The sequence below is a fragment of the Carya illinoinensis genome, chromosome 12, assembly GCF_018687715.1.
Source record: "Carya illinoinensis cultivar Pawnee chromosome 12, C.illinoinensisPawnee_v1, whole genome shotgun sequence".
In the NCBI taxonomy this organism is placed as follows: Eukaryota; Viridiplantae; Streptophyta; class Magnoliopsida; order Fagales; family Juglandaceae; genus Carya; species Carya illinoinensis.
In genome coordinates, this window is record NC_056763.1 from 24,594,459 (window position 1) to 24,619,989 (window position 25,531).

Sequence of the window (25,531 nt, forward strand, 5' to 3'; positions counted from 1 at the left end):
TTTTTAATTCTAATATAAAATTAATATTAAAAAATTATATTATAATAATATTTTATTTATTATTATTTAAAACATCTTATCTATATAATCAAACCAAATAATTTATAAGAAATGATTCAATCATGATTGTCGATTGTAAATCTGTCACACTTTCCTAAAGGTAAACAGCAACTAAAAAGAAGAAGCTGGAATTGACATTGTTTTTTTCGATGAAAAAAAGCTGGAATTACCGTAATTATTGTCGTTAGTTAAAAATATTATAAAAACAAAAATGAGGTACCGGCCACGTGATGACTGATCAACCATTGGCCATCCTGACCGTCCTATTAAAGTGAGAAAAATAAGTCACGCCGTAGAAAATCAGAGCTGAGAGAGAGAGAGGAGTTAGTTAGGTAAAGGAATAGTAGTATCTATTTAGCGGTCTGCACGAAGAAGCAAAGGCACATCGGATCTTTTCTTGGGGAGAAGGCATTTCGGCTGCAACGGAAGAGAGAGAAGCTCTGGATTCCAACTCCTCACCTCCCTGGCGACGGTGCTTCTGCCGCTTGGCTTTCAGGTCATCTCACTCTCTTCATATTTTCGTATATGCGTACGTGGTCCAGATCAGATCTGATGTATTTGCCACATATGGGGAAAATTGGATTTTTTTTTTTTTTTTTTGGATTTAGGATTCGGTCTCGTTGAGTTTTTCTGAATTTGATTCAGGGACTCTGATTTTTTGTTTGTGTCATTGGAGAGTTGAGATTGGATTTGATAGATCAGGATTTGTGCGAATTGAATTTGGAATTCGGGATTTGTCACAGTTTTTCGTGTTTGAAATGGATGGCTTTGTTTTGGGAAACCTTTATTTTGGCGAAACGCAGACGTTTCTATGTGGCTTTATCGCCGAGGGTTGGGTTTTGTCACGGTATTTTGTAAGGGTTATGAATTTGTTTCGGATCTGAGTTTTAGGTTTTCATTACTTGTTCAACTTGCACATGATTTGTTTTTGTCTTCTTCTTATTGCCTGCATTATGTATAGAAACGGAACCGTTCAAGACTCTCGCAAATTTTTAAGGTCATACCATTAGATGCTATTGCTAATGCGAACACGCATGTTGTTTATCAATCCTTGTATCTCGTGGGTTAAGAAGTATGAAGGGTATTTTTTTTTGTGAAAAATTCAATTCTCAAATCAGTGTGTAGAGCACACTTAATACAAAGCTTACATGGTATAATTTAATTTGAAAGATAAATTTTAAAAATTTGAATTTTACAAATCTAATATTGTCATGTAAGTGATGTGGATGATGTTCTCCACACACCGGTTTGGGAATAGAATAACGTTTTTTTTGTAGTTATAATTTCGCTGCATGGATTTTATTTGGCATGTAGTTTTATTTGTCCAATATTTTGTTGGACTCTGTACTCATCTTGTGTTAAACTTGTTCTCATTCATTTTTAAAATACTTTTATTCATAGGAAGGCTCTCTTTTTTGTTTTTTCAATTTGAGTTGTGTGTCTGAAGCATTTGTTTTAATCTTTTCTGTTACAAATGGTGTTAGATCACTGGTATTATTTATTCCACATACTGTGTTGATGATATATTTTTGGCGGTTAGTCTTAAGAGTGAGCTACTGATAAGCCATTATTCCCTCATAATTATTGATTTTTGTTTAACTTGTTCAGTTGATACTTAAGCTTTGGAACTGTTTATTAAATAAACATGCTCCTCTTGTTTAACTTTAATTTGCAACTAGTTTATCATTGGAACTTGCTCTGCCATATCATGTAAGACTGTTGTCCTGCTGATGAGCTTTAGTTATGAATTAGGTAATACTTATAAAAACTTTCTGCATGATGATTTGGATTGAGCTTGGACGCTGTTAACTTTTTTTCAGGCTCTGCCAGGCTTGGGTTCAAAGTGCTTTAATATCTTTCTCAAGATATGGAGCAAGTGCGCTTCTGGTCAAAATGCTACAAGTTTAGGGTTTTCTCGTTCCAGGAAGTTCTTGACTGGAGGTTTCTTGTCCTTGGAGATTTTCTTCTGGTTTCCTTTGTTAATTGCACTTAGTGGTCGGCTCTTAAATGAAAAGGCGTAATGCAAATTTTTTCTGAGACAGGTGTTGGATCTTTAGTGCACTTGTATAAGTAAGAACTCTCTCTCTCTCTCTCTCTCTCTCTCTCTCTCTCTCTCTCTCTCTGCATGGTCACACACCAAGCTGTTTAACTATCTAATAAATCGTTTGTTGATAGTGCATTGGTGGTACAACATCCAATCAAAACTTTTTGGAAAACGTCTTCCGGGGTACAGCATTTTATCCGTCATCATTTTTGTGATTAAATACCGTTGTATTCTAAGACATTTAACATCATTCTGACTGTTCCTCTATATAAACAGGGCTGAACTCTGCCAATCACTCTCGGAGGTTGCTTACCGTAGTTGACATTAGATAAGCAATTGCGTGGAGTCTGTGCAGACTGCACAGTTCTTGGTTGTTTCATCGTTGCTCCCAATGGGTTCCATTTAGTGTGACCAGATCCAAGTTAGCTGAAGATTCTGCTAAAAATTCTTCATAGTATAGATGAGGTAGCTATTACTTCAAGTTTTGAACCCTTGGCTGACTGTGTCTTGAGCCAGGGATCCTTCCTGTTTGTTAGACCAATCATTTCTTGTCAGGTGTTTGATTCATTACAATATGTTCTCTAGTACTTTTCCTTTCTTAGTGTCCGCCCCGTGTCTTGAAGTCGTGGGTTTGGTAATAAATATGGCTCTGCAGCCCATGCATCAGAAAATTTCTGGTCTCATCCTATTAGATCTCACTGCCAAAAATTAAGGGTGGATTCAGCTGGACCAGCAAGGCAATTGTTAATATCATATGGAATTTTTCTACCAAAGATAAATGCTATTTATCTTTTGTGAGTTCTTTTACTTTTCCTGAATAAAGAAAAAGAGCTGCTTTTGTGCCAGAAGAATGGAGAGGTGAGTTAGTCTGCTGTGGGACTTGCTTTATAGAATTTGTATGACATTGTCCTTATCACAGTTTTTGGTCTATTCTAGGTTCAACTTAATTAAGGAAGTTGGTGACGGAACATTTGGGTGTGTCTGGCGAGCTATCAATAAGCAGACCGGTGAAGTTGTAAGTGGTTTTATCTCCATTCCCTCTGAACTCACGTCTAGAATTTTGGGCTTTTTATTTTTTTTTTCGAAGTCACATTTATTTCTAATGCTTCAACTTTAACAGGTTGCAATTAAAAAAATGAAGAAAAAGTATTATTCATGGGAGGAGTGTGTAAATCTGAGAGAAGTGAAGGTAATGTCATCTGTCATTTTTTATTTTTCAATTTCTGGCTTTCCTATATTGCCAATACTTCAGAAGTGTTCTTCTCATGACAGTCTTTACGTAAGATGAATCATCCAAATGTTGTGAAGCTTAAGGAAGTCATTAGAGAAAATGACATCTTATATTTCGTGTTTGAGTACATGGTAGGTGGCATTTCTGCGATCACCAATTGCTTGCTATCAGTGTTAGAGCTATATTTAGTTATTTCTATACATTTAATTGTTGCACTCATTTTTACTCTAGGAATGCAACCTATACCAACTCATGAAAGATAGGGAAAGGCTTTTCTCTGAAGCTGAAGTAAAAAATTGGTGTTTTCAAGTTTTTCAAGCTCTTGCTTACATGCACCAGCGCGGATATTTTCATCGTGACCTTAAGCCAGGTAATTGACCATCTTCGTGGAGGAGCTTGAATGATAGAAGAGAAACCAAAGGTCTTTATGAATTTTCTGAGGATGGACATAGACTATATCTTGCAGAAATAAATGTCAAGAGGTGTCTTTTATTTTTGATTGGCACTAGGTGTTTGTAAATATGTATTGAAAAAAGGCAAAGCAGATCTTGTCTCAATACATTCTGTTTACATGCTATTTGAATTCTCTATGCATAAGCCATGCAGCTAATTTCATATTCACTTTTCATATTTTCATTTGCTGCTAGTTTCTTTTGTTGTAGTTTACAACTAATACCTACAAGCGTCTTTGCAGAGAACTTGTTGGTTACAAAGGACATAATCAAGATTGCTGATTTTGGTCTTGCACGAGAAATCAACTCGCAACCACCATATACGGAATATGTCTCAACACGCTGGTAGGTGTTTTCATGAACCCCTGCTTGAATGATTGGTGTCGCGTTTTTACTGTGGTATAGACATACAAACGAAAAAAACCCCCGTGGTGGCCCTCTAGAAAATTACAAAATATCTTTGGCTCAACAGAATTTGAAATACCCCTCAGCCCCAGAAAATCCAGAGAAACCCATTGTTAAAAAATATGAAAAGAAACACCTATAAAAAAAAATATGAAAAGAAACATATTTTTATGTCTTTCCTAATACTCAAAACTGCCTTAAATATAAAAAAAAGGAACTGAGATTTTTTTGTTACTTAAAATTTTCTCCCCAAAAATTCATAGAAGTCAAATGATAATTTTCTAAACCTTAACGGTTTTCTCAATCCTGCCTTGAGTTTATTCAACCTCTTCCTGTTGTCATTTGTTTCCTTTGTTCTCCACGACAACTTGTAAACATTAGATTGAATGTTTGTTGAGGAATAAAAGTTACTATCGGTAATCGGTGATCTTTGTTACAACATCAGTGCTCTATATTTTGTTAGGTTGATGTACAGGTTGATGCTATTTGGTGTATCTTGAATTATGATTATAATGTTCTTGCTGTATTATTGTATATATCAAAATATATATGTTATGCAAAAAGAAGAAAATAGATAATAATTAAAATATTAGGCCCCCCAACCCTAAGATGCATTCATGGCTGTCATTGACTTCCAATATATCAACATTGCAGGTATCGAGCCCCCGAAGTGCTGCTTCAGTCATACCTGTATGGTTCTAAAGTTGGTGAGTATTTGGTTGGAATGAACCTGTGGTTCCCTTATTATGGTTTCCTAGAGTTCCATTCATTTCTCATTTACGAATGGTTATGCCTTTTTGACATCCAGATATGTGGGCAATGGGTGCTATCATGGCTGAGTTGTTCAGTCTCCGTCCTCTATTTCCGGGTATCAGGTACATATATTTTTATACTTAAATTTTGGTTCCTTTTTCATCTTTTGCTTATTGCAGTATTTTTATTTGCATTTGTCTTTTTTTCTCTGTTCACTTTTTTTATGCACTTTTTTTTCTCTTTCTTTTCTTCTTCTGTTGGGACGTTGTCAAAGGTTATGATTTGTTGATCTGGTTTGAAGTTTGATAAATATTCAGGCATGGATCTAGATTGGATAGTCACTAATTGGTGCTCTAAAATATAATTATTTTTGCAGTGAAGCAGATGAGATATACAAAATATGCAGTGTCATTGGCAGTCCAACCAAAGATACATGGGCTGACGGACTAAACTTGGCAAGGGACATCAATTACCAGTTTCCCCAGGTCGGTTTTGCTTTTCTAGTCTGCATTCCTTAGGAAGTTCTTTTATCTTGGAGAATTTCAGTGGGCATTCTTAAAACATCTCTGAAATACTTGGTTGTATCCATAAATTGGGATGTTAATTGAGTGCTTTTGGTGTGGTCTTGCTAGCCAGATTTGGTAGATACAGTGATTTTTTGTTTATGGTTTGAGTGGAGAGAAGTAACCCCAAGGGGTTGGCCCAAGTGGTGAAGGCCTTGGTTTTGGGGTATCACTCTCTTTAAAGTCCAAGGTTCAACACCTCATGGGTGCAAACAATCCTTTGGGGCCACACCCCCTGGTGAAAAGCCAACGATTTAACTAGTTCTATGTAGGAAAACTTCTGAGGGTGTGGTGCACGGGACCGGGGTTTACTTTGTAGGGGTGGGTCCAAAGGGCCCTGCCTTGGAGAGGTTTTCCAACATAAAAAAAGAAAAAAAGAAAAAAAAAGGTTTGAGTGGAGAGAAGGGAGTGGAGGGAAGCATTACTTACTTTTTGATGAGTGAGAAGTATTGTTACTCCTTTGAGGACAATGGATTTTGCTACTCTATGCCTTTTTTACTTTATGGAAAATGAAACATTTAAAAACTGCGTGACCTTTTTTAAGTTTTTTGGCTAGGTGACTAGAACTAATTCCATTATTTACTGTCCATGTGCGAACAGTTAAATCTCATGTTATTTATTTCACAGTACATGGTTGAGTTAATAAGCGAGGTGTGCCATTACCTTGTGAACTGCTAATCTGGATTTACTCCTTGCAAAAGTAAATGTTTGATGTCGTTTGTAATTTTCCATTGTAGTTTGCTGGTGTCCATCTTTCTGCCTTGATTCCGTCTGCAAACAGTGATGCTATCAGCCTTATCACAGTAAGTATGCCATATAAAAATGACTTTTATCTTTCTTATTGTTTGAGCATAAAGAAGTAAACTCTTGTATTTTCTTTTTTTTGTTATTATAGTTCTCCAGGGGTTGCATCTGTAACTTTAACTCTCTCCTTTCTTCTTCTCTTTTTTTTTTTTTTTTTTTTTTTTTTTCCCTCTATTTAAACATTAGTCACTTTGTTCCTGGGATCCCTTAAGGAGGCCAACCGCTGCTGAGGTCCTTCAGCATCCTTTCTTCCAGGTTGTGGTTCATCTTTATAAATCTGTGCAGTTATCTTTATCCGAATCCGAGTGAGATATTGTTTTTTGATAAGTGAATCCAAGTGAGATATAGTAAGTAATATTGTTTCGTAAGTTCTAAAGCCCAATTCCATTTGATGTGGCAGAGTTGCTTTTATGTTCCACCATCCCTTCGTTCTAAGGCAGCTGTTATTAGAACACCTCCCTCGGGTTCGTCTTACTCCTTGAACTGACATTAGTTTAAGGTTTCTGGATTTCTTTTAACTATGTTATGCTGACATCTAGTCAATTGTCTTGTTGCAGCTGGTACAAGGGGGGCATTGGAGCAGCGATCTGCTAGGAGAAACTGTGGGACTTTGCCTGGTTCAAAGATGACTAGCAATTCTCCTTCTAAGTTACACGCATCTTTAAGCACAGGTGGTTATATAATTTTGGTTTTTTAAAACATTTATAATTGACTTTATTAACTCATTGTTTGTCTTATGAGGGATGGTTGGTGGATAGTTATATTATGCAAAATGAGGTTAATCTCTTTGTATTTTGTGCTTCAGGAATCATATTACTATGAACTTCTTAAATTCTAAGTCGCAATTCACAATGAAAATTGTCATAAGAATTGTATGCTAATTGATTAACAACAATTGTCATTTGCTTCAAAGAATAAAACTTTTACAAGCTTCATTCAGAAAAACGACTTGTTAATTGTATATAGCAGTACAATAAGGGTTTGGGAACCCATCATATCTCATCTCATCTGATCTTCCCAAAAATCATTCAAACACAAACACTTTTCAATTTCAAATCCTAACATTTTTATCTAATCATTACCTAATTATTAGAATTTTTCCAAACTTCCAAACAAAACACAAAAAACAATTCAACTTTTTCAAATTTCAAAACAAAAATAATATTCTAACAATATTTTAACTTTATAATATTTTTATTCAACATTTTCTCTCTCATTGTTCAAAACCTAATAAAATATCTTAATTCAAACCATTTCACTACTATTCACAGTTTTCTCATCTCATCTCATTCCCCAACAAGACCTAAGTTAGGGTTACACCTGCATTTTTTAGTAAAATGTTTGTTTACTTATAAAAAAAATACATAAGGGTAATTTTGATTTCTGAATGCTGATTACGAGTTGATTTGCAAAATCCAACGGGAAGACATTATGGCATGAACTTCCAGGTCTATACTGCAGTTAACTTTTGATCATTTAAGGGCTATACAAGACTTCGTCTTCATCAATATTAATGACTTTTGTTACCTTTTAATCTGATGCAAATGTTATAGGTAGATAGTTTTTGAGGTCTCAGTACACTATTGCAACGTCTGTTCTGAGCAGTAAGTCTAGCATTGAAATTTTTATTGGTTGATCATTCCAAGTTGATAGGCTTTTTTATGTACACTGAGATGTATCAAGCTTATGTGCCATGCTTTTGGGAAGAAGTGATAATACGGTGACCATATGGGTGTTTTTTATATTGCAAGTTTGTTGATCCCCTTATTTGTTTTTGTTTTGTTTGTGTGCATATAGTTCAAGGAGAACATATTAGGTTCCATTATGTGTTGATTTTCTTTTGAACTAATGGTGTGTGCTGTCTGTCGTGTGCCATTTATATTCATCCTTTCCTATATTCTCATCCTTTTCAAATGTTGTTACAGGTGTGCAACGCAAGCTGGATTTGGTTAATCAGGTAGATGCTGGAAATATTTTCTGTTACACTTTGTAGTTTGTGTAGTTTTTGCGCATTAGCAAAATATTAATCAGTTATCTTTTCAGTTAGTATGAAAGATGCTTCGGTTAGGTTAGTGGGCCTTGTTACTTTATGTATGATTGGTCTGTGATGCTGTTTTTTTCTGAAGAACAATGGTATGGCGAAACTGATTTTGTCCTTTCAAATTTTGAGTCGGGTTTGTTCTCGTTACGAGGCACCCAGCTGTGCTTTGTGAATCTCTGATGCAGCCAGTGTTGAGGAACAGTCATTTGTTACCATTTACAAAGCACTCTTTTGGCATTTCCCTGCAGAGCTTTAATCTCTCTAATAAAGTCTTAAAAGTTATACTTCACATGAAATTTAATTATATGCTATCGTCTAAAAGACTTTTTTCTTTTCTTTTTTTGAAGTAAAAACTGTTGGGTATCAGACAGAGGTGTTTGATGATTAGATATGTAGAAATTTTATTGCATCAAGATCATCAATTTGAAGAAGATATGTCGCTGCCAAAGTCAAAACAAGACAAAAAATCAGTCAGATATGAAATAGATTGCATAGATCCGCTCCTCCTTCCCCCCCCCCCCCCCCCCCCCCCCCCCCCCACAAAAAAAATGTCATTTTTCGAATCAATTTCATGAGGTTCATGATGGATAAACATTTCTGCGCTTATTTAACTTTTTCCTCATTGTTCTGAAGTAAAAAGAATGTCTAGTTACACTTTCTCTTTTTATTTGTTTATTTAAGGATGCAATGAAGAATGATAAATCCCTAAAGAGCTCTAGCAAACAGCCAAGATATCAGCCACCAGGAAAGAACAGCCCAAGTAAGTTTCTCATCTCTTATGTTCTGTTGTTAGTTTCTTTCTTCCATGTTATTACCTTTATTGATTGAAGTTGTCATTTCAGGTTGAATTTACCATACTATGTTTTATGTCATCTTTTTTCGATGGAATATGGGCGAAATTTATTAGATACTGTAAATCAGAATAAACTGCTCTATTTTTCTTCCAAGGGCGGTGGACGAGATTTGGTTTTGAGCCGTGCTACCATCATCCCCCACATCACACACCACACTTATTTATTTTTTGTTTTATTCATTTTAAATTAATTAATTTCTTCTACTTATCATCCATATAGTGATACACCGCACATTTGATAAGAGAAAAAAATATAAAAAAAAGTGTGGTTTGGTTTGAGGATGATGGGTAGAATGTTTCTTTGATTTTCTTTCTTTGTATGCGTTGCTTGTTTCAAATGTTTGTTTTTTTTTAAACGAGATTTGTTGTTGCCTAGTTATGTCTAATATGCCTTCACAACTAACTTTTGATAACCGTTGGTTTGAAGGCTCATTGAACAAAGGAAGGACAGCACGGGGAGTATTGGATTCAACTGAGAAGTTGGCAAACATGAGTCTTGGTTCTCGAAGGCAGTCTGTGGGGCAGCCACGGCCCCCACCCATGAAGGCTGGAGTCCCCTGGATATCTGGATCTGGAGACATGTTTCTCAAGCCTTCCAAAGGGATACAACCTGCTAGAACTTATACCAGGAAGGTCGCTGGATGAATAAGCAACGCGCTCTCTCTCTCCCCTTCTCTCTCTGATGGCGTTTATATAAAATATATGTGAGATATGTGCCGGTCGTTGCCATGTGTCGGTCGTTTTATCTACGTACGTTTGTTTTATCAAACACAACACAAACCTACGAATCAGTCCGTGTCTATTATTTCTGTTGGGGATTATGGCCCCCCTTTTGTGCTGCTGTTGGATCGCTTTGTTTGCTACATTTTCGTTGCTTTTGGTGACGTTTGACTTTAATAATGCGTCAGTACCCCGGGGCTATCGGGGATTGAAGAACCTTTGTTGTAACCTGCCTTGTTACGTAACTAATAGCTGCCTGAATTTGAATAAAAATAAAGAGATTTAATACGTATAAAGGAAATTATGAAAAGTTTATAATTAATTGCCACTTGTTACAATTTTCAGTGCGCATGATGTATTACGTAATATATTTTTCAAATTCGAAAGTCTTACCTCTGTACATTTTTTTCTAGCTTTCATTGATACACGCTAATGTGGACGGACCCAAATTGTAAGATTTCAGAGAGACAAGGAGTCTGAACTTGAGCTCGTCACGATGTCGACCAAAGCTCAAGCGCAAGTCCAATGTGCGTTTAAGAAAAGCATCAAAACTCATAGGTGTAGCGTAGAACATCACGAGTTACCGTCAAACCTGTCTAAGAAAAGCTTAGTTACGCTGTCCATGAAAATGCACATACGAATGCCAGCATGTGTACCGTAATTAAATAATTGTCGTCTGAGAAGATGGTGGAGGTCTAAACATTATCCCAGTGAAAAAGCCATCCCACGGTATTGATCCGCTGTTCTACATCCTTAAATATAAAAGCCATCCCGAATGAGGCTGGTTCCTCCAAATCAGGTTGAAATCATAAAAAGAACATGACGGTAGGACAAAATTGAAAGCTTCTGTCAGATGAGACAATTGGCTTACGACTATTAAGAGGTTTGAATTTAAAGATTTAAAAATCTTTGATCGACTACGGCAAATCATACCAACACACAATCATCCATCTTATAATAAATCGATAAAAAACGGTTTCGGTCACATCATCCTATAACTCAAATTTTATCCACCTTGTCTCAATCTTCCTTTATATGTCTTTAATACCTCCCGATCACGTGAAATACAGTGGGAACTATTAGACTATAAAATAAAGAGGCAACCTTCCCCATCTCACCACCCTACCTTCTGAATGAGAGGGATAAAAAAAAAAAAACAAATTGAAAGAACAGAAAAACAGTGTAGCTATATCAAACACCATTTTGTTAGAATCAATGACATCACTTACACTGCCTAAACGTTGTAACTGAACAAACTATCTCGTCTTCAAACCACCTCTAGTGTACATCTATTACGAGGAGAAATGTCACAAGAATTGGAAAACAAACCTTAAACTCTTTACAAAAGCAAAAATTGGTAGATATGAATTTGCTTTCTGGCCAAAGGACAATATGGCTGGCTGATTCTGTGTCAACTTTGCAAGTTTGCTTCATTCCCACTTTGCAAAAACCCATTTCATCCATGTAGACAAACAATGCTTAGAAAGATGTTCTGGCAAGTCCACCTAGAAAACAGCAGAATTATCAAGAAAATCTATCAAACAGTCTTCTCTTATTTGCTAACTGCACCTTTTCATCTGCATAAGTACCATGTGGGAGTCCGCTGGACAGATGAAAATTTCAAACAAGCAAGTAGAGGAAAAAAGATTCCTTATGATTACCGAACTGGACTGGCTCAAAAAAAGCCTACCATTTTTTTTTCTATTCCCATTTGGTAGAGAAAAAATATTGGTTTTATTGGCATGTATAGCAGATATTTCCTTTTGGTAAGGTTAGTGTGAATAGTAAAAATTAAACAACTATATGCATTACCTGAAAGTAATTAAAAGAATAAAAAAAACTTATTCGTCTGAGCTATTTAAAATTGGTTGGCCAACAGATTTTGTGTGCATGACTGCCTAATTGTAAACATAGAAATTGTAACTCGTTGAAAAAACCAGATATTGCAGATTTGTGCAAAAGGTCAACAATAAAACACGGGTGCTGAAGTGTAAAGCTTAACACGAGTGTGTGAACTTACACTGCTCCAAGACACAGAATATCCATCGATAGAGAGCAACCAACTTTCAGCATTAGCTTGCAAACCCCTCGTATTGGTAGTATCAAAATCTGGCAACTCATTGTCATGGCTGTCATCACCACCGAAGCTTTTTCTTCTCTTTCTTCTTTTTTCTTTCCTCCTGTGCTTCACTCTGATTGATGCTTTATGACCAGAATCAGAACCACTTTCTTCTAACAGTTCATCATGATCTAGCAATCTATATTGATTTGATCTGCGAAAACCTATGTTATTATCTCTAAATAACAGTTCCCAGGAATCAAGAGTATGGCACTCCTCAGACAATATATAATAAAGAACCCAAGCCTGAAGACCCAGCCATTTTATCGCTTTAATGGTCCTTTTTTTGAAGCACTGCATGAAAATAGGCACCAAACTATTGGCATTGCTTTGTATTGTGTGAATCCGTGACATAATGTCTTTTATTTTTGAATGTTCCTCCAGGCCCCCTTCCTCATGTAGAAACCGTCGAAGCTGGCGCCCTTGTGTAATAATCGCATTTAACAACATCATCTGATCAATAGATCCGCAATCACCGCACTTTGAAATTATAACCTCAAACAAGTAAGATGAATTTCCAAAATCCTTAGGTTCCATTCTCGTGTCGAGAAGCTTACAAAGCAATTCCAAAAAACTATGCAAGTCCCTCTCTTCAAGAATAATAAGAAGGTGGTGGCACAACGAAGAGAAAGACTCTTCAAATAGGAACTCATTTATGACTTCCCATACATCTCTTGAATCTTCTTCATACATCAAATCAACAAAATATTCTACAAAGAATTGTCTATCAATGAACAAAATCTCACCATCTTTTAGAGACTCAGCAAACTCATTGGATGACCAAAATTCAGGCACATTGACAAGGAAATTCTCGACAGTTTGTTGGACGTCCAAGTCTAGAAAGTAATGGGGCTTTGTAGCAACCATTGCAGGTGACTGACCATGTTTTCCCTTCCATTCAAGTTCCTCCCAACAGATATCCCGATTTACAAAAGCAAATTGGGATAACGCCTTGGCACCTTTTCCGTGATCCAGTCCACCACCAGCGGCAAAATTAGAAAACCATTGCAATATACGCCTCGGATTTCCTGCCTTGTTATGCAATTATGGCACAATCAGAACTCTGGAAAAAACATCAGTGAAAATAATCACATAACAAGGACAGAGGATAGTGGGACTTGATTCCCACACTAGCTACTCATACTTACCCTACAAAGTTCATGGTAGGAAATAATTTTTTTTTTTTGATAGGTAAAAGAAGTTTATTGATCCACGTAAATAGGCAAAGTCATAGTAGGAAATATCTAAATGAAAATATGCTTGAGAAACGGAATGTTAAGGCACAAAAAAGAGGGTAAAGATAAATATTCACCAATCAAAGTAATATCCAACAAGAAACTCATGCTACTAAATACATAAACAATGAAATGTCATTATAGTAAAATAATACATTTTCTGATCTGTTTTTCCTTCTTTCAGACGAGTAAATGAGATGGAAAAACTAAAGGAAAAATGAACTGACAGCACAACTAGTAATGTTGACTTGCCTCGAAAGAATTTCTTGAGAATGTAGCTTTTCTTGGCTAAGATGAGCCCCGCTTTCTGAGGCCTTTTCTCAAATATCATTTGTAGGAGTTGGGATGCCAAGGCCCGCTTCCATGGCTTAGATCTCAGTAAGCTCGCAAATAGCTCACACTGGTGGTGGGAAGTGATAGAACGTATGCCTGCTATAGTGTTACAAAGCCATAATCGAACCTCTGATCGACCTCCGGACATCATCAGTGACCAAATAACCGATTCCAATTCATTCAAGAGAGATATTCTAACACTGGAAGAGGCATCATTTCCATTCTCATCCCATATGGGCTCTGACAAAAACATATAAATCATTCTATTTACAAAATATTAAATTTTGAAGCTCAACTTCTTTTTTGATAATTATATTGTTCAGCTCAACTTCAATGGCTCCAGAAAACGATTTCCTGCATAAAATCCAATTTGAAGATTGAAACCCACGGCAGAATATAGTTTTTAATATAAAATTCAATTCAAAATGAACAAACAGAACAGAAATCTTCAGAAACTGCAAAATGGGTGCATCAGTTTGTTGCTGAGATCATACCCAACTATAAATTTGGTCGAGAGTAAGAACGTGAAGAAGAGCACTAAGCCACTAATCTTTCGGGCGGAACCCTCTTATTCTTTCTGGAGAGGAAGGAATTACGGAAGTATTACGATTCACGTAAACCTCCCTCACTCCATTGCCCTAGTTTTTGTATCTTCAAACTCGAAGGGATAAAAGAAAACCCGACCCACTAACCCGGACCCGCTTTATACAAATGGGACAGCCTTGAATTTAATTAAATTTCTTCTGAAATTCATTAAAAATCCATCTTGTGCTCATTAAATTGTAATATTGTAAAGACTTGAAAAAATAGTTCGATTGAGTCCCATCCAACCCGTTTAAATTGAATCAATGAGAAATCGAATCAATTTTAATAAAACTTTTTAAATCGTTTTTAATCTGCCAATTTAGATAGATTCATATTGATTTTAACTAATTTTAGACTGATTTGAATTGATTCAAAATTACATATATCCTTTTTAAGTTGATTGATGGGTGAGGTTTTTTTTTAAAAAAATTATTGTACAAAAATATGATATAATTAAAAAAATATTAAATTTTTCATTATTGTATTCAACAAGAATTGTATAAAAAATCAAAGATGAAATATGTAATTTTTTATTTCCTTTAGTTGAATAAAAAAATTTAAGAGATAAATGAGTATTTTGTATTAAATTGGTGGTGCATAAAATGCTATATTTTTCATGTGTTTATAACTTCATAGTCTTTTCATATACAAACAATGTTGACAATTGAAGTTAAATAAGCAAATTACATGTTTATTATAACGATTTAGATTCATATAATATATTTATTGAAATAGTTAATGAATTTATATTTTATACTCTTCTATATATCATAATAAATGCTTGAATTATATTGTATATGATTTTTAATAATTTTTTTTATCAATATTAAAAATCAAAACAAAAAATTTGATAAAAAAAAGTAAAAAATGACTTAAAAGTCTTAAAATCCACAACAAAATAAACAATAAATCGAAAACAAAAAGAGTCTAAACTAGTAAAAATTTGGATTTCCACAGCGGCACGAGCATGAGTGTTTCAAGAAGGAAGAGACGAAAAAAATAGAGGGAAAAATAAGGAGGATGATGATAAGAGGAGGATGTGGCCACGGCGAGAGGGAGAGTGTCTGAGAGAAGAATCACAGGATAGAGAGAAGAGGAGAGACTCTACCGGTAGTTAGGTTTAAGGCCTGTTTGGAATTGAGGTAAGAGATCTAAAAAGTACGATAGAACAGTTTAAAGTATTTAAATAATAAAATTTATCCGTTTGGTAGTTTTACATCAAAGTATTTCTAAATCAAGAAAAAGCATAAACTACGTTTCAATAAAAGTATCAAAGTGATGCTTTTTGTCAAAAGTACTTCATAAAAAGAAATCCATATTTTACCTTATTATATACATTACAAAATAACCTTCATCATTTTAACATAATGACAATTTTGCCTATCTATATTTTTCATTATTCCTGTATAATCTATTCAAGACTTTACTTATTAATATTTTTCATTCTTCTTCTATCACTTATGCATCGTTAAAGTGATTTTCTTTTTCATTATAATTACTGAAAAATCTATTTCACTAATTTTGTTATTATTTTATTATAATATTATTTTTTATTAAATATATACCCTTTTATATAATTTCTATCTCAAAAAGTGTTTAAACAAACGGATATTAAACAATAAATAACTTTTTATTAATAGAGATTAACGTATTAAGTTTTAAGTTAAAATTAATATTTTCTACCATAACTTAAAATATGCACCTAACTTAGGAATGAGTAGTGAGAAGTCTTGAGAAATGTTCAATAAAAAATATGTGAAAGATAATAAATAATAATAAAAAATAATAATAAAATAATAAATAATAATAAAATATTCTAAAAATACCTTGGGTACTCCCGGTACCGTAAACATAACTCCAAAACGACTTTGTTTCGTCGTTTACTTAAAAGAAATAAAGAAATCGTTTTTATAATAATATTTTTTAATAATAAAACTTGGTCGATCCATAAAAACTAAGTCCAGCCCATAATCAACCAAGGGAATGAGCCCAATGGCCCAATTTCAAGCCTCGAAATTTATAAGTGGGCCCCTAAACTGCCAATGGAAATGTTTCAAGCTTCCCACATAGAGAATAATCTGCTTCAGAAAGTCAAATAACAAAAGAAGCAGAACAGATTTACATCCAATAAAATTCATTGGACACCAAAAATAAATAAATAATAAGTAAATCAGAGGCAGCGAGGGAGAGAATTAACCACTTGCATATTTTCAATTTGGTTAACTGGGTTTACAGCACATAGAGACAACAATACACTGGAAGGAAATAAAAACTATATAGTAATAATAATAATAAAGGGAATAATCATACACGGTACATGTTGATGCCTTAAAGAATATATCTTAATCTATATATGAAAAAGGCCCTGTAAATTAATAAAAATCATATTATTTGGTGATTAATTTTCAGTTGAAAAATATGAATTCCAAAGATTTTTTTGCTTCTTTAGACTGAACTAATATCTCTATGAGCTGCTGAAATTGCTTCTCTTTTTGCTTCTATTCTCGAAATCATATTTGTACTTTTGACACTCCAAGAGAGAATCTTGGGTTGGCTATTCTTTCATCATCTTGAACTCCCATTAGAGGAGTACCAGAGTTTTTTCTGGCAAATCAATATCTTCTCCTTCTCTATACCATACTCGGTGTCTTCTTTACGGCAACCCCATTTCATCCCCTTGGCAATGGTGGCAACAGCATCTACAAAAAAACTGGATTCCCGAATTATTGCATACCCGTTGGGTCGCAGCATCCTGTCCATCTCCAGGAGTACATATTTCATGTCACATCTGCAAGAATACTAGCTATTGTCAGAACCAGAATACTTGTGTAGTTCATGCATCAATTATCCAGAAACAGAATGTTTTAACTTGTTCCTATCATACTTAAGAGCCAACAGTGCACCTCAATAGTCAAATCATATTAATTCTAATATTGAAAAATAGAAGAAGAAGAGTGCCCTCATTCATTTCAAACCAAAGTATTTTCTCCATGACAGACTCAGTTTGCTATTTTGGAGACCCACATACACTCTAAGCTGAGAATAAGCAAGTCTGCTCTAGGTTATTTAGCTTTTAACCTTATGTATCCAGTTTGGCCCCACCCCACTGAATTCCCAAACAGCCCTGGGATTACAAACTTCAGTAATGTCCCAAGCCTTTTGTTTTCTCTACTGTAAAGTTCAACCAAGTTGGTGACCAGTTTCTAATATGTTATTTTTCAGATCTGAATTGTCTGCTTGGGCACTCTAGTCAACAAGATAAATTTATCATAATCAGTCCATATTTCAACATCAACTTTGTCCCATCAGACGAGTGTCATTCCAAAACCAGAGGCAAAAGAGTTATCACCATCCGAAAATAATCAACTAGTTCATAAAATATTAAAAAGAAAAAAGAAAAAAGAAAAAAAGAAAGCATTTGGCCAGTGCCTTACCTGTGGCTTTCATCAGTAAAGAGGCTATCAAGGTGAAGGAGATCATATGTTCTAGGATATGTTGAGAACGCTTCACACCTACCAAAGCAGCAGACACCCATTCAGTATGATATAATCAATAAGATACAAGGAAGGTACTTAGGATGCCATCTGTGGGGGGAAAAGGTTCCAGAAAATAAATAGAAAATTACCAATCATGGTAAGTTCCAATGAGACCCCGATCAAAGATCACGGCAAGTGTATTAGCAGCATAGGATGAGACAACATTCATGACCCACACGGGATCATCAACTAAAGCTGCAGCAAATCCCCCATAAACGGTATTCATGTCCATTACATTTCTTATCTTGTCAGTCCCAATTCCAGGGAGCAACTTTTTGTAGTGCTTCAATCGCACCTTCCATTTACTGTCATCATGCTTGAAGGTACTAGCACTCCCACCGGGAACATCTGAAACCCGCTCAGGTGCAACATGCAACCGCTCAGGCCATTTAGGGATGGATGCCAATGCAGATTTCTTAAGGTTTGGGTTTGGAACAACAACACAAGGACGGAGTGGGGTGTACCATGCTGAATCTGGCTCAAGGCTATCATCACATTTAGGTGGATACGCATCTGGATTATCCAGCTGATTGTAGCAACTATTGTCTGAAGATTTCTGCCAAACAGCAATGTCATCTTTTTTCTTGTATAGTTTGAAGCACATAGAAGTTAGCAGCTCCTGCAACTTTTCGTAATCTGATCTCTGCTCTTCCACGGTTGTGTTCCATCCTCGCCATCGGTTTTCATAGTTAACTGGTGGGCCAGACAAAACCCAGAAGCCTCCAGGACGAAGTATGCGGTGTATTTCAAGGAGGTACATTCCACCTGAAAGCAGGAAATTTGATTAGTGAAAGAAAGCAAGAATAATACTGCTCACAAAAAAAGATCGGCAATTTTTATTTTTCACTTATGCATGTTCCAAAACGAAATTCCTAACAACCTAAGTGGAAGAGGATTTAAAACAACGACCACACATGAAGTTGGTCAAGGGAAAAGAAACTCAGGCCACAAAAGAAACCACATCAACGATCTATCTCATGCACAGTTTGTGCATAAAATAAGCACCAGCAATTGCTACACAATTGTAAACTAAATTGCACACTCTAAACTAAATATACAGTATTCTCAGAAAAAACTACATTCATCTGCAGATAAGAAAGGTAGAGCATGTAACGGACACTAATTAAATCGTATGACATGCATTCTCACCCCAAAGTTCCAATAAGAAAAGAAATAACACGAATCATGATTACTCGATTTTCTATTTGGACAAAATTCTCTTAGTTTCATAGGTTTTGATCAGAATACGACAGAACAGTTTCACAGTATGAGAAAATACGTACCAAACTCTGTCCATGGGATAAGGCATCTTGAGCAATGGGCCATGTCAAATGACTTTGAAGGGAAAGGAAGGCGTTGTGTGGAAATGATGCCAAGGATTGCCGGAATTCCACGTTCCAGTGCAAACTGGACTTGAGCTTCATGATTATCTCTTGGGGCAAGGGAAACTGTTAGAATACCATGATCTAACAAATCACCACCCCAGCTTGCAACCTAAGAATCAAGCCATTTGAACAGATCAATTGGCCTATCTTTTAGCATATAGAATATGAATGATTTCTACTACCTCTGATTAAAACTCTCTACAGCACAGCAAACAGATGACCGCATCTTGAAGGACAAAACATATATAGACAGATAGATGACTAGTAGAAAATACATGTCTTAGATAAGATGAATGTTATAAACAATTGAGAAGATGAAAGAGTCACTCACCCCGCACCCAGTGTCAATGGCAGTTCGAACAGTACCATCTTTCATTTCTGGGATCAGATCTTGCATCAGATCAACATATGCACCAACACCTCTAGGGAACATGGTACCCCCACCAGGAAAGAGGAACTTCTCCCCTTCTTTCCTAAGCCAATTCTGATTTGATTTCTGCTTGTTAATCCAATTATATGGTACATTCCTGGAAAGTCCACGTGATTAATTCAATGAAGCACTCAAAGCACTCAAATTAGGAATAAGATCCTGGCAACTTAAAGCCAGGGAGGCACTTTAACTAAAAACTAAAAAGATCATAATACCTGTACCAACATTGATCCCTGCTCTTTGGCCATTTAATAGGCGGCTTATACCCATCAGGGGGTGGAACCAAGCATTCCTTCCTTTCAAATACTGGAGGGCAGTGACGTTCCATGAATCTAAGGCGTTGAAGACCATACTTCCTCCACCTCTAAACAAATAAACATGAATCAGAATTGAGGGACTTTTATACCATACAACCTTTTCCTACATTCCAATACGTGTACAACACAAAAATAAATTAACAGTACCCTGGGATCCGTGCATGGAGTGTAGTCTTGATAGTCACTGCTGCATTCGGGAAATACAATGGGCTTAACTTGAAGAGGAGTAACTACTGATCCTTTTGGGGATTGGACATCCCTTGCAACATTGTTGGTGTCAAACCCGCTCTTTTCAGAACAAAAGATTCCACCAAGATAAAATGAAAATCCACATAGCACCAGAAACATAATTGACATGGGGACAAGCCTGGAATTTTTATCCCCTTGGGGAAATGGTTTTCCATCTTTATGCTTCATGATTGCCTAAAATTTGCAAATATCTGCACAAATGTAAGGGACTTGTAAGTACCCAAAGACTGGAATTTTTTCTATTTTTAAATTTTTTGATAATGCTAATATTCCACCTTCTCCCTACTCAGTAAATCATATATAAAACAGAGGCATTATGCATATTTTCTCCTTATTACTTAAGAAATCAGAATTTTCCCTTACTCCCCAAATCACATATTTCCATCTGTCCTCATTTGCAGTTACAGGAAATGAAGAACACTAAGAAACTTATAACAGCCAGCCACTCTAACCACACTATTCATGACATTCCAAGTTCCCATCTGATTCCCCATTATCATCCAAAAAATTAAACTTGGCATCATGAATATGAAACAAAAGATCAATGGATGCGCTGACAGCCTGACTCAACTATTTAATTAAGTTCCATTCATCCCAAATATTATGCAATTACCAGTTAGTTCTTTTCAATTAATCAGTGTCATACCAAATTCAAAAGAAAAGAGAAAAAAAAATAAAGGAAAGAAAGGACACCCAACAACTTCAAAAGTATGTACTGATGTGTTTAACTGAGCAAAATTCATCTGCAATGCGAAAAGCACAAAGCAAGAAGTCAATTTTTGTTAGAAGTTATATACACTAGAAGCGCGGAGCAATCAGATGGATGCAAGTCATGCCACAAGACTTAATTTTGAAGGTCAGATCCAGTTGATGCGTGCAAATTCTCCTCAATTAACACAAAAGAAAGAGAGTCAGGTGGAAAAAAAAGTTGAAAAAAAACAGACCCAAAATAATCGGCGCAAACAGCGGAAGGATTAAGATCCAAATGTCAATACTCAATACCAACCACTAAATCGACTACGGTAAGCTGTAAACTACGAGATCTGATAGCGGCTGCCGACAATTATTACTTTGCATGTCACCTTGGCTTTACATTATCTCACATGATATTGGGTCCCAAACCTAACAAACGCAGCCGACCTTATGACTTATGAGGGTCCCTCCCTCTCTCCCACTACTTCAAAAGGCAGAAAAAGAAGTGTTGATCTTACACCCACCATAGAAAAGCTAAAAGCAAATAAAAGAGAAAGGGCATCATGCAGTTTAATCATTTCTTCAAACATAAGAAAAGTTCCCATGATTTCATCGTCACTGCATGCCAATCAGCTACTTCTGAATCGTCAATGGTTATATGACATCAAGAAATGCAATTAATAGGAAAAAAGAAAAAAGAGCAAAAGCACACAGTTCCAATGCATTGCCAATCAAATGATAGGATGAAATGCATCCATATGGTGCCGAAACAGAGCAGACAATGCAGACATAAATGAAACAACAATTCTCTTGAAAACCCATCTTGTAATTAGGAAATCAACACAGAACATGGAAGAACAAAGCAACTGATCTAGACTTATATACCCATATCAAAAGAGAAAAACGGGTCTACAATCAAAATGAAGATCAATTATGCAAATGGAAGAACACTCTTCATGAGGACATGCATGCATGTCATGAATAAGAGCGTAAAAGTCGGAAATTGATAAAACATAAAGATGGATAGAAGGAAACTGGATTATTAGTACAATGATAGTATCTGACGAGATCTGACAGAGAACAAAGAAAAGCAAGAAACGAAGAGCAAACAGTGAGTAGCCACACAACAAGTCCAGGGAGAAGATGAGAGAGAGAAAGAGACGATGATGAACATAGATTACGTACCCCTCTCTCTTTCTCTGTACAGCCTCTCTTTTTCTCACTGGTTCCAAAATCCAAAGGAGAGACAAAATGGGAATCCGTCGAAAACACTCTTTAGAGAGAGACAGAGAGAGAGAGAGAGAGAGAGGAGTATGCAAAAACTGAGATCTCAAGCTCGGTCTTTTATAACTCTCACCCCCCTTGCCTTCTGCTCTGCTGTCCCGCCCACCCCACCGGTTTTTCTCAAGACTCCATTCTGCTTCTCTGGTAAAAAATTATTATAATAATAACGTGTTAATGATGATCATGGAAATATATGCCTCCTCCCCTCTAAAGTTTTGTCCTTTTTTCCTTTCCTTTATGTGTCGGTGAATCTACATCGGTCTACTGTCCGTCACGGAAAATGGCCAGACCCGAATGATTTCTACCACAGTTCCACGCACTGAATTACACGCAGAAAAGAACAAGGCCATGGGATTCTTCAGTTTTTTTACTTCTGTATATTACTTCTGTTTAAAATTTTTCATTATAAATATACAGTATGGGAAGGACACGCGAAATCAGATCAATTCTTTTTTCTTTTTGTCTAAATTATTTTTCTTTTTTATTTAATAAATTTGCACTACTTGTATCCTTTTCATTTATTTATATACAATTACTTGCATTGAGTCTGTATAAGGACAAGTTCCAAATCTATAGAAAAGAGAAAATTGAGGGCATGCGCCGGTGATCCTTGCCATTAATCTTGTTTTATCACTCGAAGAACGCCAGCATTCAAAACTAAATAAAATTAGACAAGGATATATACTTTGTCACGAATAGATTTTATAAAATTAAAATTATACATTAACAACTTGATACGGTACCTTAAATTTACTTTATCTTTATAATCTAACTGTCAATTTATAAATTTATTTTTATAAAATCTCTTTATAATTAAAACTTTATCGTGTAGACGATAAATTATTTCAAAAAAATATTAGATACAGTCATAGAATTTATAGGGTCACGTACTCCTATTAAAGAAATATGAGATTTATAAAAAAAAATTATTTTTTTAATAATGAACCATACTTTTTTCTAATAAAATATATGATATTTACACACTTTATGATTATATTTAACGTTTCCCATTATTTCATGATAGGCAATAATGACCAAAGATAGCCTGAAACCCCAAATGCAAGATTATAACTTTAATGCTCAAACTGCTGAAGGAATATGGATTCCTGTCTAGGCCATGGCTTTCGGGTTCATCAACGGGGCAATGACCCTTTCCTGTCTTTAGATCGAAGGGACACTCTAACAAGATACTTTGTTTATCCCATGTTGAACATCCTAAATTTTGTGTGCAATTGTAATATATATATATATATATATATATTTTCCCCTCACATTAATTAAATAATTTAATTATAACATATCTCTAGTTCCCAGCTCAGGTGGAAGGTGTCAAATTCTCATGAAAATTAGTCCAATCACATCTATAATTAAGGCTAGAGTTTCAACATTAAAGTCAGTGGTGTATTTCCCACTGATTTGTGAGTCTGTGACATCTCACACCACAGATAAGCGTTTCTGACTTTTAATGTACCACCATTAATGGGTCTCTTTGTTTTTCGGGTGATGAAGAATGATCGTAGAAACAGGTAGACCCACCTACCTTCAATCCAATAAAAAAAGTTTGGTAAAAACCATTAATTGCCCACAAATTTTGGCTTTTTATATTAAGCCAATGCTTAAATCTCAAGTTTAGCCACCAATATTTTTTGGCCAAGTGCTCTTCCATTTCATCCCAATATTTGTGGGTTTGTAGATCCCTTTCTACCTCTTCCCACTTTTAATTAAGGTTTTTTTTAAACTTCAATTCTAATTTTAACATGAGTCTAATATTAAAATTTTAAAATTTTAAATTATTAAATTCATCTCAATTTAAAATCTTTTTATACATGGGACCTATAATATTTTTCAACTCAATACCTTTTTACATGCATGACCCACGACCTTTTTAAATTTTTCATAAACATCTCTAAACTCATCTTAATATCAAAACACATTTTAGATTGATCTTACAAAATTCACTTTATCATTTCAACTTATTACTATTTATAAAGAACTCAAGTCATCTTAACATTCAAACGGGACTAAATACATTCTTTAAAATATTGAATGGGGATATTTCCAAAAGAAAAAAAGAAACAAATACAAAAAAAAGGAAGATATAATATAAATTATTATTATTATTATAAAATACTAATTACATAAAGTTACGTTAATTTATGAATTTATTTTAATAAAATCTTTTTATGATTAAAATATTTCTCACAGTGATTTTTTTTTCTCTGCAAATAGGACATTTATAAATAAACTAGTAGTTATAAGATATAAGTTTAATGGGATGAGAGTCCCCTACAATTTTTCCAAAGTTAATACACATTACAACACAAAAAACATAAAAACAAAAGGGGTGATCGGAGTCAAAAGATTGGCTCCTACCCGATTACCACAAGGGAATACCACTTGGTGATGGTTTTTAAGTAGTTTAATGAACAGACTATTAAATTGCAACTAGAAACTGCTATACAAAGAGTTGTGCTGTAACGTGTTGGTCTGAACTGATTGGAATAAATTATCACATTCACTTTCACTCGATTCTTGGTTAGGGTAAGCAGAAACATAGTATAGCATTTGAAAAATGAGATGAATCAAGGTGGCAGTACGTGCAGGCCACGCACCACATATGGAGAGAGGAGACCAGTCGGATCTAGAAGACCTGATGCCACAGATCTCGAAACTATTGCATGTAGTGGTAGAGAGCCATCCGAGGTGCTGCGGCGCATGAGGTGAACATGTCGTACGGATGGGTAGATTTCTTTTGCCATCTTGACGATTGGCACCTAGAGAAGCAAAAGAAGGGGCGCGTGTCCACCCTTGGTCGTCGGAAAGTAACAGGTCAACATAGTTAAACGGTGTTATGACAAACAGACTAAAAATAAAAGAAAAAATAAAAATAAACGGAAATAAAGACCGGCCGTGGCCGGCAAGGAGGGGAGGTGGGTGGAGCCGAAGCACCAACCCCCCTCCACCGGATGAACAAAAAAATTTTCTAGGTAGGGCGATGTAGACATTAGAGAGAAAAGCTAAGCACAGAGAGAGAGAGAGAGAGATTTTAACGGCCAACTTCTCACATAGAATTAGTATGGTTGTTCCTCTTTTTTCTATTTTATTTTCAATGAGAAATCATTTGAATAAGAGCTGATTCATCTATCAATGAAGATGGAATTTAAAAATTATAAATGCAGGATTAATGATGCAAAAATACTTTAATTGCTGAATTGAAATTTAATTCCGAGGAAATTCTTTTACTTGGTTTTGTGTCAGAGTCAAGATGAAAGAAAGAAATAAGAAGAATTATTGCAGATGGATACATTGCCGGCTACATAATTAATGAGATAAATTAAAAAGCTATACTTTAGAGGTATAAAATGTAATTTCTCCAACTGAATTTATAAATAAAAATTATATATACAATATTTTTGTATATTCTTTATACATTCTATAA

The 25,531-nt window shown here is 35.2% G+C and overlaps 3 protein-coding genes across 10 annotated transcripts; 1 reads left to right on the plus strand and 2 right to left on the minus strand.

Annotated features, from left to right (window-relative positions):
• The first annotated feature begins 361 nt into the window (after window positions 1–361).
• On the plus strand, window positions 362–10,218 carry LOC122289838 (cyclin-dependent kinase F-4-like). 3 transcript variants are annotated; one of them, XM_043097175.1, is made up of 19 exons: window positions 362–556; window positions 1,881–2,130; window positions 2,236–2,287; window positions 2,381–2,962; window positions 3,041–3,119; window positions 3,225–3,293; window positions 3,377–3,466; window positions 3,567–3,705; window positions 4,030–4,132; window positions 4,847–4,899; window positions 5,001–5,067; window positions 5,322–5,430; window positions 6,246–6,311; window positions 6,499–6,567; window positions 6,713–6,776; window positions 6,870–6,983; window positions 8,238–8,269; window positions 9,035–9,113; window positions 9,634–10,218. In XM_043097175.1, the coding sequence occupies exons 4-19, from the start codon at window positions 2,955–2,957 to the stop codon at window positions 9,849–9,851; spliced, it is 1,359 nt and encodes a 452-aa protein (XP_042953109.1). In that variant the 5' UTR covers window positions 362–556; window positions 1,881–2,130; window positions 2,236–2,287; window positions 2,381–2,954; the 3' UTR covers window positions 9,852–10,218. The 3 variants fall into 3 exon arrangements, with proteins under 3 accessions (XP_042953109.1, XP_042953111.1, XP_042953110.1); XM_043097177.1 differs by having other exon boundaries at window positions 2,381–2,569; XM_043097176.1 differs by lacking the exon at window positions 2,236–2,287.
• Window positions 10,219–11,093: 875 nt separating this feature from the next.
• Window positions 11,094–14,269, minus strand: LOC122289837. 2 transcript variants are annotated; one of them, XM_043097173.1, is made up of 4 exons: window positions 14,108–14,269; window positions 13,533–13,967; window positions 11,947–13,073; window positions 11,094–11,431 (listed from the first exon to the last, which is right to left on the minus strand). In XM_043097173.1, the coding sequence occupies exons 2-4, from the start codon at window positions 13,873–13,875 to the stop codon at window positions 11,357–11,359; spliced, it is 1,545 nt and encodes a 514-aa protein (XP_042953107.1). In that variant the 5' UTR covers window positions 13,876–13,967; window positions 14,108–14,269; the 3' UTR covers window positions 11,094–11,356. The 2 variants fall into 2 exon arrangements, with proteins under 2 accessions (XP_042953107.1, XP_042953108.1); XM_043097174.1 differs by having other exon boundaries at window positions 13,533–13,853; window positions 14,108–14,267.
• A 2,113-nt stretch (window positions 14,270–16,382) lies between these two features.
• Window positions 16,383–22,180, minus strand: LOC122289922 (probable methyltransferase PMT21). 5 transcript variants are annotated; one of them, XM_043097322.1, is made up of 9 exons: window positions 21,994–22,178; window positions 21,122–21,292; window positions 20,014–20,306; window positions 19,765–19,913; window positions 19,451–19,646; window positions 19,018–19,228; window positions 17,824–18,499; window positions 17,633–17,710; window positions 16,383–16,986 (listed from the first exon to the last, which is right to left on the minus strand). In XM_043097322.1, the coding sequence occupies exons 3-9, from the start codon at window positions 20,281–20,283 to the stop codon at window positions 16,764–16,766; spliced, it is 1,803 nt and encodes a 600-aa protein (XP_042953256.1). In that variant the 5' UTR covers window positions 20,284–20,306; window positions 21,122–21,292; window positions 21,994–22,178; the 3' UTR covers window positions 16,383–16,763. The 5 variants fall into 5 exon arrangements, with proteins under 5 accessions (XP_042953256.1, XP_042953254.1, XP_042953253.1 ...); XM_043097320.1 differs by having other exon boundaries at window positions 21,060–21,292; XM_043097319.1 differs by lacking the exon at window positions 21,122–21,292 and having other exon boundaries at window positions 21,994–22,177.
• Window positions 22,181–25,531: the final 3,351 nt, after the last annotated feature.